The sequence below is a fragment of the Toxorhynchites rutilus genome, chromosome 3 (assembly GCF_029784135.1).
Source record: "Toxorhynchites rutilus septentrionalis strain SRP chromosome 3, ASM2978413v1, whole genome shotgun sequence".
Taxonomy (NCBI): domain Eukaryota; kingdom Metazoa; phylum Arthropoda; class Insecta; order Diptera; family Culicidae; genus Toxorhynchites; species Toxorhynchites rutilus.
The window spans coordinates 188,810,654-188,826,255 of NC_073746.1; the positions used below are offsets into that span (position 1 = coordinate 188,810,654).

Sequence of the window (15,602 nt, forward strand, 5' to 3'; positions counted from 1 at the left end):
GAAAAATTCAGCACAATTGTACAAGTGTAAAATTATATATGGTAGCAGTTGTGTTTAAAATGACTTGGTATATGAAATGATTTATTTCAATTTTCACAAATAAAAACCAAGGTGTGTTCCCGCTCGAGAACGGATCGTTTGGTTTAAGCTGTCTGTTTTGTTGTGTTCATTTTCACCCAAGGAAAGTTTATACGGCGAGAAAAATTGGAAAAGTGAAGAAATATTACAAAAAGTGATTTCTCATATGCTCTGGATATAGTATGAGGTGTTTCTAGTCTGATTAAAATTCACATTGGGTTGATCAAACACTCAGAAAGTAAAAATTATAAAAGAAAATTACTTTTTCCATTTAAAATATGGTTTCTCTATATTAAAGTAACATGTTTTTACTGATGAGAAAAATTGATAATTGTGTTCGGTTTTGTTAATTATCTTATATTACTTTGGTGAGTTTTTTTTTATTTCATCCATGCATAACACAGGAGGCATTTCGTCTAGGATCACAGAGGGCGGTTTTCATCATATCTTGTTCCATTTCGGCCTCTTTTATCTGATACGCACCATCGAACGACTGTTTACCATCCATCTGTCATCATCACTCGGTAAACACAGGTGGAGTGAATAAACGATACCCAACAACCAAACAAAACGGCCTTTCGCAGGGCCACCAAATCATTATCAAAGAGTTTAACGATGTAATTCTTCAAACATATCCAAAATCAACAGACAGCCTAACGGAATTCTACGTCAACTATGCGGTCGTGTCTCGGACTCAACCCTCCTGTGACTTTTTTTTTTCTTTCTTTATTAAAGAGATTTTCAGCCAAAGGCTGGTTCATCTCTAACCGCGAGAGTGGAGAGGCCTGAGGGGACTCTCCCAAATAGTGGGTAATTGTACCCCTTATTATGTTACACCCTAAACATGGAGCCATGAGTGGGCTAGACCTATGAATTGGGGACATCAAATTTTCCTTATTTTCTATTTTTATATTGGTTTCCGTTCTCGTTGTCCTAGTCCATGCCTGGTCTTTACCTTGTAGATCCGTTGTTGCTGTATCCTTTACGTGTCCTTTCTATTGTTCGCGTCGTCGTGCTTATCCATTGAAACTTGTTTCCGTTCTCGTTGTTCTAGTTCATGTCTCGTCTTCATTTTATTGACCCGTCGTTGCCTTTCCGTTTATCGTGTCTACAAGTGGCATCACAGAGGAGTCTACTGCCGGTCGGGCCATCACCCTCCTCCATTCGCGTGGTGTGTGTTTGGTGGTGTGATTTACGTCCGGTTGTACATGTTGTTATCTTTTAAGTATGCAATCACTGCAGCAATTGTGGATGTGTCATTGCCTAAAGCGTCTCTGATATTTCCAGGGACACCGTGGAGTGTTCTTGACCCATCGTATTGTGGACAGTGACATAAAACATGTTCTACTGACTGGTGACTGCGGCACAAACCGCATTGAATTCGGAAGCTGTCTCTGTTTCCGCCCATGTTGTAGGCAAAAGCGGCATGCCCGGTTCTGAGTCTGGAAATAATCTGCTTATCGCGGTGTCCCCGGGGATCCTCCCATTTAGAGATTGTCGCTTTAATCTTGCGTAGAAAGAATTCCCGAGTTCCACGTCGACCAGCATCGTACCATTCTTGAGCCCATCTCTGCTCAATTTGTTTGGACACCCATGTTTTCACGTCATCTGCCGGAACTAGACTTGTGAAGTGTGCCCTTCGTCGACCCGATGCTGCAAGACGATCCACTTCTTCGTTCCTGGGTATTCCAGAGTGGCCCGGTATCCACATGAATGTGGTATCTGGAGGTGTGTCCATGAGAATTTGTTGAATCCACGGGTGTGTCGGTCTTTCCGAGTCAATCGCTGATATCACACTGGCCGAGTCGGACAGCACCAGGACGGGACTGTCCGATGGATGGGTTGCAGCAATGTACGCTGCGACCGCCTCTGCTGAAAAGACATTGCAAGCGTCTGGAAGGCGATGACAGGTAGATATGTCTGGACCTGTCACTCCTATCCCGACTCTTTTTGAAGCTTTGGAGCCATCCGAGTAGCGAACAGTGTGTTCCGCGTACCGGGTATTTAAAAGTTCCGCAATATGTTTCCGAACGGCTATGGGGTTAGAACCGGCCTTGTAGTGGTCCTTTATCGTTGTATCCATTTTTAATCGTTTCATATTCCAGCTTCTCGATCCATTCCACTGGATTCCGAATATCGGCGGAAGTTTCTGACCGGTTGTTTCCTGGAGGAGGCGGTTAGCCTCGACAAGGAGAAAACCTTCCCCGTTCGATCCTTCTGTCTTATTTATAAATCCGATCGCACGGTGACATAATGTTTTCCTTATATAGAACCGGAACGGGAGTATGCCACTCTCAGCGCAAGCTGCGTCTGCGGGGGTAGACGGGAGAAGACCGGAGGTAGTGCGGATGGCGCGATTGTATGTGGGATCGAATTTGTCCAGTAGGGTCTGGATACCCAATACCGTGATTTCCAATCCATAGGATAGGCGGGAGTTTACTATAGCATTACAGACGTTCATCCTCGTTTTCCGATTAGAGTTCGTGTGTCGACCGGCAAGGCATCTAAGTAAGTTGATACGACTTTGGCAATCATTTTTGACTCTATCGCAGTGCTGGCTGAAAGACAATTTACGGTCTACGGTGACTCCGAGAATCCCGATTGTTTTTCGTCTTGGGATGATTGTTCCTTGGATCCGGATCGGGGTGTTACTAATTCTGTGATTTGTATTACATATGTGGATAAACTCGCTCTTAGATGGAGATAGTTGGAAGCCCACTGAGGAGGCCCACTTCGCCACCCATGAAATGGCTTGGGCGAGCTTCCATCTAACAAGCTTGATGAAGGCGCCCATTACCATTAGCATCACGTCGTCCGCGTATACGAAAACACGGATGCCCCTTGGTAGGTTCTCGAAAATGCTGTTCATTTTTACCAGGAAAAGTGTCACGGCTAACACGGACCCTTGGGGAACTCCGCTTTCTTCGGCGAATTCTCTCGATTTTTGATTTCCAACTATTACTCGGAAAGAACGATGGCTCAGGAAACCCTTCACGAAGTGAAGCATGTGGCCTGCGATGCCCCATCTGTACAGCTGCTGCAGAACTGCCGGGGTCCAAGCTCGGTTATATGCTTTGGCAATGTCCAGTGCCGCTAGTTCAGTGTGCAGGTTTTCCGTCCTTGCCTCGTTTAGAGCATGGCTCAGGGTGGCCAGATATGTGTTGGTCCCGCAGCCAGATCGGAACGCGTGTTGTCGGAAGTCTAGCAGATGGTTTTCGGATAGGTGTTGAGTCAGTCGTCGGTTCACCATTCTCTCCATGACCTTGGAGGCGCAGAATGTCAGTGATATGGGACGATAGTCCTCTGGCGAGTGTCCGGTTTTGTTTGGTTTTTTAATCGGGACAACCAAGCTGCTGGACCATTCTCGAGGGAAATCGCGCTCAGTCCAGATCCGGTTAAAAACCTCCAGCAATTTCGACTTGCCTGTTGCGGTGAGTTTCTCAAGGAGTGGGTAACCAACATCGTCCGGTCCCGCTGATTTGCCCTTGCCGACGGCCAGCGCCAGGTTAAGTTCGCGGATGTGGAATGGTTGGTTGAGATTCGGGTTTGGGTCTATGTCTGGTATTTTGTATCTCCGTATTGAGTCTGTCTTGACATCGTTTTTTCTTTTGAAGTCTTCAGAGTAGCCATCCAACGCTGATATAGTATGGAAGTGGTTTCCCAGCGCGTTTGCGACTACGAGTGGATCAGTGGTAGTCTCGTTCATCACGGACAGGGTGATGCCTTTGCATTTCCTTTTCCCTGAGAGGGCGTTAACTCGTCGCCATAGCTCAGCCGATGTGCTTTCACTAGACACACCGTCGATGAACTCTCGCCAGCTGTTTGTTTTTGCGTTGCGTATCGTTTTCCTGCATTCGTTCCGAGCTGTCCGATAGAGTTCTACCGCCTTCATTTTGTCGGGGTGCCCAGCGGGTATTCGTTTTGCCGCCCGTAGAGCCTTCCTCCTTGATTTAACTGCTGCTTTTACATCGGGGGACCACCATCGGGTTGCCCTCCTGCCAGGGACTGAGCTGCTTCTCGGTATGGATGTGAGAGCTGCATTAAACAGACCTTTCGAGAGTTGATTCATGGTTGTTGGGCCGGGCTCCCGGTTGAGTTGATCCAGGAAACTTTCGACGTTGGTTTGATAGACTGTCCAATCCGCTTGGTCATACTGCCACCGTGGCCGCCTGGTGAGCACTGAGGGTTTGTCATCAGTCCGAATGATAATCGGGTACTGATCACTCCCCATCGGGTCAGAGTGTGTTCGCCACAATAGGCGGGGAAGAAGATTTCGGCTAGAAAAGCTTAGGTCTATGGCTGTTTCGATACGACCGTGTACGAAGGTAGGAGACCCGTCATTTAACACTACGAGTTCCACCTTCTCCATGGCTTCTGTGATGGTAACTCCACGCTGGTTGTGGTTGGGACTTCCCCACGTCTCGTGGTGTCCGTTAAAGTCTCCTAGGACGAGGGTTGAACCGGTGATATTGCGCAGTGTGTTAATGAGCTCATTTCGTAGGTTGAGGATTCTCGGATTTGGTAAATATAGTGAAACGATAGTCACCGGAAATGGTTGGTGAACTTTCACTGCAACCGCTGGAAGCTCTGTGTATAGACTCACTTCGGTGAACTGAAACGGTTGACGAATTCCTATTGCGACGGAATGATAAAAATTGGGGTGCACCCCTAGGACCCATCTGTATCGGCCACCTAGGGATCTGTTAAGTTTGATGGTATCGGCTTTGTGGACTTCCTGGATGGCTAACACAATTGGGCAGTACTTCTGAACCAGAAGTTCAATATCGCAGTAGTTGTTGAAGTAGCCGTTCATGTTCCATTGGATGGCTAGCGTTGAGCCTGTAAGGTGGCTGTTTCTGAGGTTCCGCTGTGGTACTGGGTCAGATGACAACAGTGAGCTTGGCGATTGGACGTTCGAGCTTGTTAGGCGAGTTGCGGACCCCGACAGAGCTCCACCGACAGAAGCAGTCTGATTGAACCCCGCTGTAGGCAGAGGTGAGGGAGCCGCAGAAAGAAGTGTTGATGGTTTTGAAGGTGTTGTGGAATTGCCGGTCTTTGCCTGTCGCGAGTTGTGTTTCCGTTTATCTACTGTAGCGGTCATTCGCTCCGCAATTCTTGCTGAGCGTCGAAGGGGTTTTTTAGACTCTGCTTTCGATGATTCGAGAAAGTCCACCGGGCGCCGGGGGGTGGTCCCTAGTTCCGGTTTGTTTATAACTTCCGCACTAGGGGGGCCTCGGCTACCCAGGACTGTGTTCTTCCTGATGTGTTTCCCGTTGTCCTGCGAGGGATACGGGGGTGTAACCCGCTTGTCCGTCTCGCTTTCATAGGAGCTTCCCTCGCTGTCCTGCGAGGAATACGGGTGTGATACCCGCTTGTCCGTCTCGCTTTCTATGGCTCGCCATATGTTGTGGCTTGTCGAACGAGTTGCGGACCCCGACAGAGCTCCACCGATGGAAGCAGTCCAGGGAGACCCCGCTACCGGCAGAGGTGAGGGAGCCGCGGAGAAAGTTGAAAGTACTCGTGAAGGTCCAGGAACTGGTGTTGTGTAGTTTCCGATAGTTGCCCTCCATTGGTCGTACTTTTTGGCATCAACTGTTGCGTCTGGTGGCATGGTATTCCACCCCGTAATTCTCACAGGTCGTCGGAGGGGTGGTTTGGTTTCTGTGACTTCTGCGCTAGGAGCGCTCCGGCTGACCGGGACTACGTATCTCTTATTTTGTCCCACGTTGTCCTGCGAGGAATACGGGAGTGGGACCCGCTTGTCCGTCTCGCTTCCGATCTGTTTACTGAAGCTTCCCTTGTTGTCCTGCGAGGAATACGGGATTGAGACCCGCTTGTCCGTCTCGCTTTCGATTTGTATATTCATGTTTCCCTCGCTGTCCTGCGAGGAATACGGGAGTAAAACCCGCTTGTCCGTCTCGCTTGTTTCCGTTGGGTGTCGAGGATTGTCTGTCAGTTCCGGTCCTCCAAAGACTTCCGCACTGGCAGGGCCTCGGCTACCCAAGGTTGTGTTGTCAGTGGTGAAATGGGAGTTCGTTTCGTCGGTTTGGGTGTGACAATATTTTGCATTGCATTGTCCTCTCTGTGCTCTCTAGTGTGGCTTTTCGCTTTGTTACGTGTGAGGACCATTGATGATTGCTCAATTGTGGTCTATTGTCTTTCTATTGACTGGAGAGGACATTCCTACTGCAAGCTACGGCAAAATCTCCATATGTTCCCGTGTTTCATCGTCTTCTGGATCATCAGAAGAGACGTTGAAGTCCATGCTGAAATCTCTGACTGATTGAGAGTTTTCTGCCTCTTCGTCAGAGATTTGTATGGCCTGGTCGGCTGTAGGAGATGTGCATTTCTTGTGCTTTTTGGGGGCGGGTTTGTTGAACGATGAATTGTTTTGTGTGGTACCATTATTGCAAGAAGCGAGGTCTTTCCGCATTGGAATTTTCGTTGGTCCGACGTCCTTCCTTGCCACGCTTCTGCGAGTTTGATCGTTGAGAAGATCGGGATCGTGATCTGCGGTTGGATGTTATCAGGTTACTAGTGATGTTGCTGGTCGAGGTTTTTTCAATTGAAACTAATTCCTTTTTGGATTCTTTCGTCGTTGGTGTACTCTGTTTTTTCGAGGCAGTTATGATTTTGGGGGTTGAAGTAAGTGTATTGGTGGCATTTAGGACGGCCTCCAACTCAGCAATCCGCGCATCCTTCTCGGCGATTTGTTTGAATTTTGCTTTCATTGCCGTTATGAGGGCATCCATTTTCTTATCGCGTTTCGTAGCTTCCTGTTGGAGGAGTTTAATTTGTTGGTCCTTTTTCATAGTTTCGGAAAGTAATTGTTCAAATTTAGTGTTGAGTTCTGCAAAGCGAGCATCGTTGCTTTCGGTGACTACGGCAACAGTGGTCTTAGTTCGATGGGACGAGTCGTACATTCTTCTAGCGGCTGGGTAGCCGATACCCTGGTCTACCATGAGGTGCTGAATTTCGAACTCTTTCATGTAAACTGGACATTTCCTGCTACTTACCGCGTGTGAGTTGCTTGAGCAGTGTTTACAGTAGGGATTAGCTTTGCATGGGGTCTCTGGAGTAATTGGGTGATTACCGCAGCATATGCCACATACTGGAATTTCGATAGGACAACGCTTTCGAGGGTGACCGTAATCATAGCAACCGTAGCACAACATTGGTGTTGGATAGTATGGCCGGGTTCGAACTCTGATCCAACCAAAATTGATGGTTTGCGGTACCACGGTTCCACTGAGAGTCAGGATCAAAGTGGGTGTAGGTACTACCATGTCGCCTTCTTTTTTGGTGATTCTTCGGACGTCTTTAACTCTTTGATCTTGTAGCTCTTTTTTTATCTCTTCCGTATTATAGCTAGTGGTTTCCGGGCAGTAGACGACACATCTACATTGGTTCAGTGTGGGGTGGTCGTTTATTTTTATTTCCGTTCCATCAATAAGTTTGGTCATTGTTTTGATGGTATCGATAAGCTTTTGATTCCGCATTTTTATGATGTAGGAAGCCCCTCTATTTTCGGGCCTCGCGTCAACAATTTTGGTGCGCAAGAATGTCTCTACTGATTTGCGTATCTCGAAAGGTCTTTTAGGGAGTGCTTTTGACACACCCTCCAGTCGCAGTATTTGCAATTCACCGTAATCGCCATTGGAGTCACCATATTCGGGAAAGGTACGTCCCGTATATGACCCTTCAAATTTGTTTGTTGGGCCGGGATCCCCAGGATCCTCATGAGGATTGAGGGGGGGGGGAAACCCCCCGTTGCCATGTTGGACGGCTACCGTTGGGTTTTGTTTTTCTGCCGACACTCGATATAAAAGAGTAAAATACTCGCGAAACAGAGTCCGATTATAATTCGAAAGACTTCACTTTTTATTCACTTAATTCTTTCGCAGTTCTAAATTCAAATTTATATCAGTTTGTTGAACTGATGAAAACGCACCTTAAAGGCGCGTGTCAACTGAACTGGCAACACGGGTTTGGATCAGATGTATGAATAGTAAATATAAACAAGAGTTATGGCGTATGTTCACTGTGTTTTCTTTCATCCACCGACAATATATTCAGGATAAAATCACTATCCCCCGCGCGTGATAACAGTTTATTTACCGGTTAGGAGATGTAGTTCCAATCCGGTAATACTTTCCCGGTAAGTTTTTAATGAAATAACACGGAAGCATCTGATATTAACCGGAGTAAATCGCACCGATAGAGAACGCGTATTGTCGCAACGAATGCATCCAAGACGAATGCCTTTGAAATTGGAAAGGAAAAGCCCGAATGGGCTATATTCATTATCATCGTCAAAGTATTTCATTTGGCATGAGTCACGCTTACCACAAACCACCAGTGCCGAAAACTCATTACTCATGCTGGTATACTGCACAAACTGCACAACCATCTTTGATGTTCTTCTCCGTGCCATAAACTTTCCGTAATGATTCTTGAAAAGGAAATCTTCTATCACGTGACAACTGAAGTAGAGTTGTACGTCTCGGTTAGAGTGCTGACCAGGTATGGAAGAATCGTATCCAAATTCGTTCGGCAACACTCATTCACAGATAAAACTCATCTCTCTATTCTCCGATTATGTCTCACTATATTTGAGACAGAACACAATCCTATCTTCTACGCAAAGTTCATTCACGAATTCATCGAAAAAATATTGTCTCGATTCCTCTCATCTATTCTCAGAGAATTTTGCATTCTCTTATTTGTCTCTCGGAACGACGTTAGATGGTGAGAGAATCAGATTGGAATCTTTTACTCTTTACTTTTACTTACAAATAGTGTCTCTGTGATACAGTTTTGATTGAATTCTCATACAAGTAAAATCATTCGTTTTTCACTCAAATAGCAATCATTGAAGCCTCGATCATAGATCGTAGCAGTAAAATTCTTTTTCATAGTATTTCATACGATCTAAACCAACACAAAAGGACATATTAACGCAAGTTATTGGTGAGCGGGAAGGCAGATTCAGGTGCATTGCTTGGTTTGAATGCTAATAAGGAAGAGAGTAGAAGGGAAAATAAAATCATACATGCACGCAGTTTGAGCCTATTTTGACTCATTCGTTATTTTGTTTCGCACGATTCTTTCGAATGTTGTTGTCCACTCTTTGTTATGTTAGGTTCACTCACAGTCCCGAATGAAGAAGGTCGGAGAGTTGAAAATGATTCATCGTGTAATCTAATGATTGCTTGCTGCATTCTCTTCGCCATGATTCTTCCAAGACGGGTCTATGGTACTAGGTGAGGCCGTTTCGTCACTAAGTTGGTTAGGGGAGCGGTATATGAAAACAGTACGGAAGAAAGCAGAAGGGGAATTATTTGCTTGAAGCGTGAAAGAGACAGACTGATCAGGAACGAGCTTCGACACTAGCGTATTGTATTTTGTTTACAAACAAAACAGTAGACTTCCAAGATGGCTGAAGAGTGGTTTTAGCAAGTTGGCCCACCTTAGGATATATTTCTACGCGCCTTGGATTCTTCCTAGCAGATACAAGACAGATTTATAACTAGGTGTATAGAAATGAGCGTATGAACTTTCCCATGCTTGGTGCAAACCAGTCTAATAATACCGCCGGGGTAATACGACTGCTTACAATCATAACTGTTCATTAGAGTGCCAATGGAAAGGGCCATCTCGATTTGAAGAGATTTGAGATAACAGTAAATCTCGACGTTTTAAGACCTTCTAAGACATTTGGAATCAATTTTTTTTCGAAAAAGTTTTGAAAAAGTAAAAGAAATCGGGTCTCCCTCTACTCTTGGGTGATTTTTCGATTTTCAGAAAACTTAATTTTTGACATCTTCGACAATAGTAAATGAAGTATGAATGAGCTAATATTTGCATAGGGTATTTTTTCGTGCAAATCAACATTTCGCAGGAAGTCTCATATGGAAAATCGATATGACGATTTTAATTGGCACACTAAACCATAGGTTTTGCCTCGTATTCGAACGAACAGAGTGTCCCAGAGTGTCGATTTTTGACATTATTTTTTTTCTTTTTTCGAGATGACAGTAGATCTCGACGTTTTATGCAATTTGAAGATATTTGACTTCGGGATTTTACTCTTCCCTTAGGTTATTTTTCGGTTTTCAAAAAACTGAAACTTTGACGGCTGTGCGATACTACACGGCCCAGACAAAGAAAGATATATTCTCGTTCATGTTCTTCTTTATCGTCTTAGAAAACACCTTCCAACTTCATTTTATGATGAGGTGTAATATTATCACGCTCCTTTATAATAGCGAGAGAGAGAAAATGGCAACGGCGGACAACAGTGTCCCGCAAATTTTGTTACTATGGATCAGTTAACAGGGCAACAGCGCTTCTTTTAAGTGCAGTCCTTTTACTAAAATAGTTTTGAGGAATGTCGGACTCGTTTATGATATCAATGGAGTGATCTGGGGAGTCTCCGTAACCACATTGGTTGCGCGTTCGCTTAGTAAGCGATCGATCGTGAGTCCAAAACTCAGGGCCCTCATTGACCATCTTTGTGTTGTTACAGAATAGCTACGTCCACGCAACAATCATCAGCGATAGAGATCGATTCACGGTCGAAATAAGATCGATTCATCCATACAAATGCTCTGCTCTGCAAGACACATCGGGCTGCTGTTCTATAAATAACTCAACAATGATCAATCAACTGTCTCCGCTGTCCGGTCTAACTGGATAATGGAAGAACAGAGGGAAAACTCTTACACCTAAATGGCCTAAATATGCAAATGGCAACTGTGTAATGTGCTAATTATAGATATGATAAAAATGTGACATATACACCATTCAAATTCGGCTCTGTTACAGCTGAATTGCTTATGAGCCTAAAATAAACGATAAACGAAAGAGATAAAAAAAATCATTGGAATGATTTCATTTCAAAACTATTAACAGCAGTTATTTACGTGTCTCCAATGATGATTCAAACTTAAAAATATTATTCGTGTTTCGTTCGATTGTTTGATTATGAAATTATCATCCTGTATCGCTTTAGTTAAATAGTCATATATTAGGGCGTCAAAAAAGTCCTGCGGTATTTCCGCGAGGTGTCGTTGTATGCGCGTAGTTCTAGTTGTATTCATTGTATTGAGTCATACTATAGCTTGTTGGTATTTTTGCGCGCTATAATATAGTCCTTGACAGTGTTCTGTTTGGTTAAGTCGTTCGTGAGTTATAGTGTCGCAAATATGGAGCAAAATGAAGAGAAAATCCGACATATTTTACAGTACTACTATGACAAAGGCAAAACTGCATCTCAAGCTGCCAATAAAATTTGTGCAGTTTATGGACCCGATACAGTTTCCATTTCCACCGCACAACGATGTTTTCAACGTTTTCGTTGTGGTGTAGAGGTCGTCGAAGATGCGCCACGCTCCGGAAGGCCTGTCGTCGAAAATTGCGACAAAATCGCTGAATTAGCCGAGAAAGACCGGCATAGTAGCAGCCGTAGCATCGGCCAAGAGCTGGGGATAAGTCATCAAACCGTTATTAACCATTTGAAGAAGCTTGGATTCACAAAGAAGCTCGATGTATACGATGTATACGATGTATACAAGTGACTACCACCTGTTTTTGTCCATGGCGAACGAGCTAGGTAGTCAGAAGTTAGCCACAAAAGAGGCCTGTGAAAATTGTCTATCCGAGTTTTTTGCCAATAAGGAAGAGATCTGCTATAACAGGGGTATTATGAAGTTGGCATCTCGTTGGGAACAAGTCATCGAACAAAACGGCGCATATTTGACTTAAAACAGATGATTGTAACTAATTTTATGAACAAATGAAAATTTTAAAAAAATACCGCAGGACTTTTTTGACAGCCTAATATATACTGACGATGCATTCCATATAGAATAATTAAACACGCAAAAAACTTACCTTTCCGCCATCGCACCGCTCACAATAGTTGTTGCAGTGGTCGAGAATGATAGTTGAAAAAGAAAAGCAGCGAATATTGGTCCGATAAGAGGATCATTTACACTTGGATCAATAAGAAAATCTCCTAATGCAACGAAAGGATTGTTCAGCTCTCCTCGCCCGAAAGACATGGCATATCCAAACAACCAGTATGTAAAACCTCCTGAATATAAATGCAAAACATCATCTTTCAACTCGATTTGAATTCACAAGAGATGTCCAACCTAACACTATATCAATAATGTTTTTCATCATAATGTTAACTTCATTCTTCAATGAAACACATCCTGATTCAAGCATTCCAAATCCAGTTTGCATTGTGAATATAATGAATGAAGATGTGAGAACCCAGTTTGTATCTTCAACGGTCAAATCGTACACTCCAGGAATAACATAACTATTGTTGCGAGCCCACAGCAGAGATGGAGCAATGCTAGGACGAATTAGAACATTCGAATAATTCGCCATCATAATATCGTCATTTGAACACTAACACCAAACGAATTATTTTAAATTGCCTAAAGTTTCTGAAAACTACTTTACTTCCCAAATTTCAACAACTATCCCAAGTAACAATCATGCTTTGAATAACCTTTTGATGTCTCTCCATGAAGTAGCGGAACAACAAAATTAAAATTTAAACACACATGCAGATAATGTGTAGGGTTAAATCAATTTATTTAATTTGTCTGAATAAATATATCGTTAAGTCATTACCGTTCAACATGCAAAGATTTAGTTTAATAGGCTATCGTGTACAACAATGCTATGTCCAGCTATCTTTATATAGCTTTCCGATGCCAGCCAACGTAAATTGTCATTTCTTTAATCGGCAATTGTATTTCAATCTCACGCTCATTTGAAGCTGTCGTATTCAGCAGACACACACGCAGTATGTAAAAACCGGATACTGTGAAAAGATAATTCAAATAGTTCGTGTTGAGCCTTATATACATGGCTCAACTATAATTTCAAAAATGGCATATTTTTGGTGTTTGCGTTACCGTTATAAAGTGAAGTAATAATGCTGTTTGATGTTTTCATGTGTTTTGCTACTGTTTGAGGCAATCAGTTGAAGCTTAATAAAGCTTAAACGAATATCCGCGACACACAGTATTTGTGTAATTGAATTGAAACGTTCAATGTGTGAAATCAAATTTCTAATGAAAAGCTCAACGTCAGTCCCAAGGAAGCAAAACGGGGCTAACGTGTTAAAAGATTTTACAACCGCCATTCAAAGTCCTCCGATATGTGGAGCAAACGGTGGCAAAATCTGAAATTCGGTTCCTTTTCTCAAGCATTCGTTATAGTGGATTGAAACTGCTTGGCGAACTGGCATCGCGTTTCCTCCACTTAACATGAAACACCAACGAAAGCGGTACTATTCTGTCCATGATTGCATAGGAGACGTAATCAACAACACCATTAGTTTTGGGAAAACGCATTTTTGTTGTTAACAGTCAAAACGTCTCTGTCGGTATTTTCAGTTGTTATCGAATAAAATCAAAAAGGTTTGGAAGAAATTTAGTGAAATGTCTGGAGAAGGTGCTCTTGATTTGGTGCGAGTCTATGATAGTACTTTTTTCCTGAATAATACTCTGGGATATGATAAGAACAGCAGATTCGTGTTTTTTCAATTAATTGAATTTGTAAAATCAATCTGCAATGTTGGTAATTTCAGCAACATTATTTACCGATATCACGATCAATCGCATAAAGATGGTGGAGTAACTTACTCCAACGATATGAGTAAATGCTGAGTATGTGGAACTACGTCTGTTATGCGGACAAGCAGTGATTTTTCGGAAACGTTTTTTGAAAATTGCTCAAATGTTTTCGAATAAAAAATGTTTGTTCGAATGATGAGCAAACGTATTACATTGTGTAGAATGCGAAACAGCGAAAAAGTCGATTTTGTTCATTTCGTCGTTTGCGTCTCCTATACAAACATGGGCAGCATTATCGCATAACCCAAAAGCGGATGACCCAAAAGCGTTCGACATGACTCGCGAAACGTCGAAGCAAAATGACGCGAGCGGATGTCAACAACCCGGCAACAATATCAAGAGCAAGGCGTTGCACTATAGGTGGACCGGAATGTCAAAATTGCTGTTCGGCCATTGCTCGTGAAAAACAAATTTGTTTCCAAAACAAATCGTATTTATTGGTGACAAATGTATTCGTTGGCAAATAGCTGCTCGGGCTTTACTGTAGCTTGGATGTCTATTATAATTTTTTTCATAATTACTTCTATTTTTTCACAATTAGCGGTCGAATCATAACAGTGCGGAAGGATGTTTTTAGTGTATCTTTTCACTCCTATCCGCGCAATCAGTGCCTTTCTTTCCAAGCAAGATGTAGATCTGTTTGGCTCCCATCGGCGGGGAAAAGAGTACTATCAGCTTACGGCGATGGTGACAAGAAAAAACGCTGATTGTGGCTCCACTAATTTGCTCAGGAAGGAGGAGAATGCTGTTCATATACCGGGAAGGAGATTACCAGATTTAGAAGAGCGGAAAGAGCTTACAAGTAATTGGTTTTGCATTAATGCTAACGCAGTGTTTGCCAGTTGATCCATTCACTGGAAATATCGCTTTCGTTCGTCCAAATATGATCTTACAGAAATCATTTCCCCCAGCGGCATTATTTTTTTGTTACGTGCTACTAATCACGACACAAAAGAGAACGAGACAACTCTGCATCGGTTCGCCCTTCATGATACATCATCACGCAAGTTAAACCGCCACTTACGCTTTCGGTGCGGAAAGTTTTTTTTTGTTCTTTGCCTCTAATACTTATGACAGACATACAGCTGTACTACCGTTGTACTTCGAAAATTGTATGTCTGTCACCATGTACAGCGCTAGAACCAAGGAGCTGGAATTGACAGGTGGTTCGTTTTCGACAGTATGAGGATAAGGCATGGATGATGCGAGAGGGGATGAAAAATGACAGCGGCTTTTTTTGTTTATAAACAAAGTAGATCAAATCTTTATGCTACATAGCGGTCCCCACCAACATATACCTACGCTGGTTTCAATAGAACTAGCTGTTGTGTCTCACAACCCGAACGATCAGGCGAGTCTTCAGCTAAAGCAATACGGCACAAGCCCACCGGTTATTGAGAGCCACCTCTTTTATATACCCACTAGCAAAGCTCCCATAATCGCTGAGTTTCCAATCCCAGCAGCAACGGCAACAACCCTCACGTCCCGTAGAACAGCAATGCAGACAATAACTTGCAGCAGTCACCGAAACACTACAATGATGCCCACAGCGTAAACAAAACCAACATTTATGCGCAGCAAACACATAGCGGCATGCACTCCTCATTGCATGCCATTTGTTATCCTCTTTCTCGGAAAACTCTAGCCGTTCGTTTGGCCGCTGTCAATTCGAACTCAAGTAATGGCTGAACAGCAGTTCTGACATAACGTTCCACCTTATTATACCGCCTTGGCTAGAACCATGCAAGCAACTCGGTACAATCGCTGTACCTGTACCGACCTATTTTACCGCTGTACATGGCTACAGCTGTACTGTGCGCAGCGCCATAGATGTTTAGTGATGGGTAGCATGAACAAACCGAT

At 43.5% G+C, this 15,602-nt stretch overlaps 1 protein-coding gene across 1 annotated transcript in view; it reads right to left on the reverse strand.

Annotated features, from left to right (window-relative positions):
* LOC129777377 (putative ammonium transporter 2) overlaps positions 1-12,579 on the reverse strand; it is a 40,986-nt gene extending 28,407 nt beyond the window's left edge. Inside the window, exons 1-2 of the mRNA XM_055783618.1 lie at positions 12,237-12,579; positions 11,974-12,175 (exon numbers count right to left, since the gene is read on the reverse strand). Of these exons, the coding sequence (XP_055639593.1) occupies positions 11,974-12,175; positions 12,237-12,483 (449 nt within the window). The 5' untranslated portion in view covers positions 12,484-12,579. The remainder of the gene's footprint in view (positions 1-11,973; positions 12,176-12,236) is intronic.
* Positions 12,580-15,602: the final 3,023 nt, after the last annotated feature.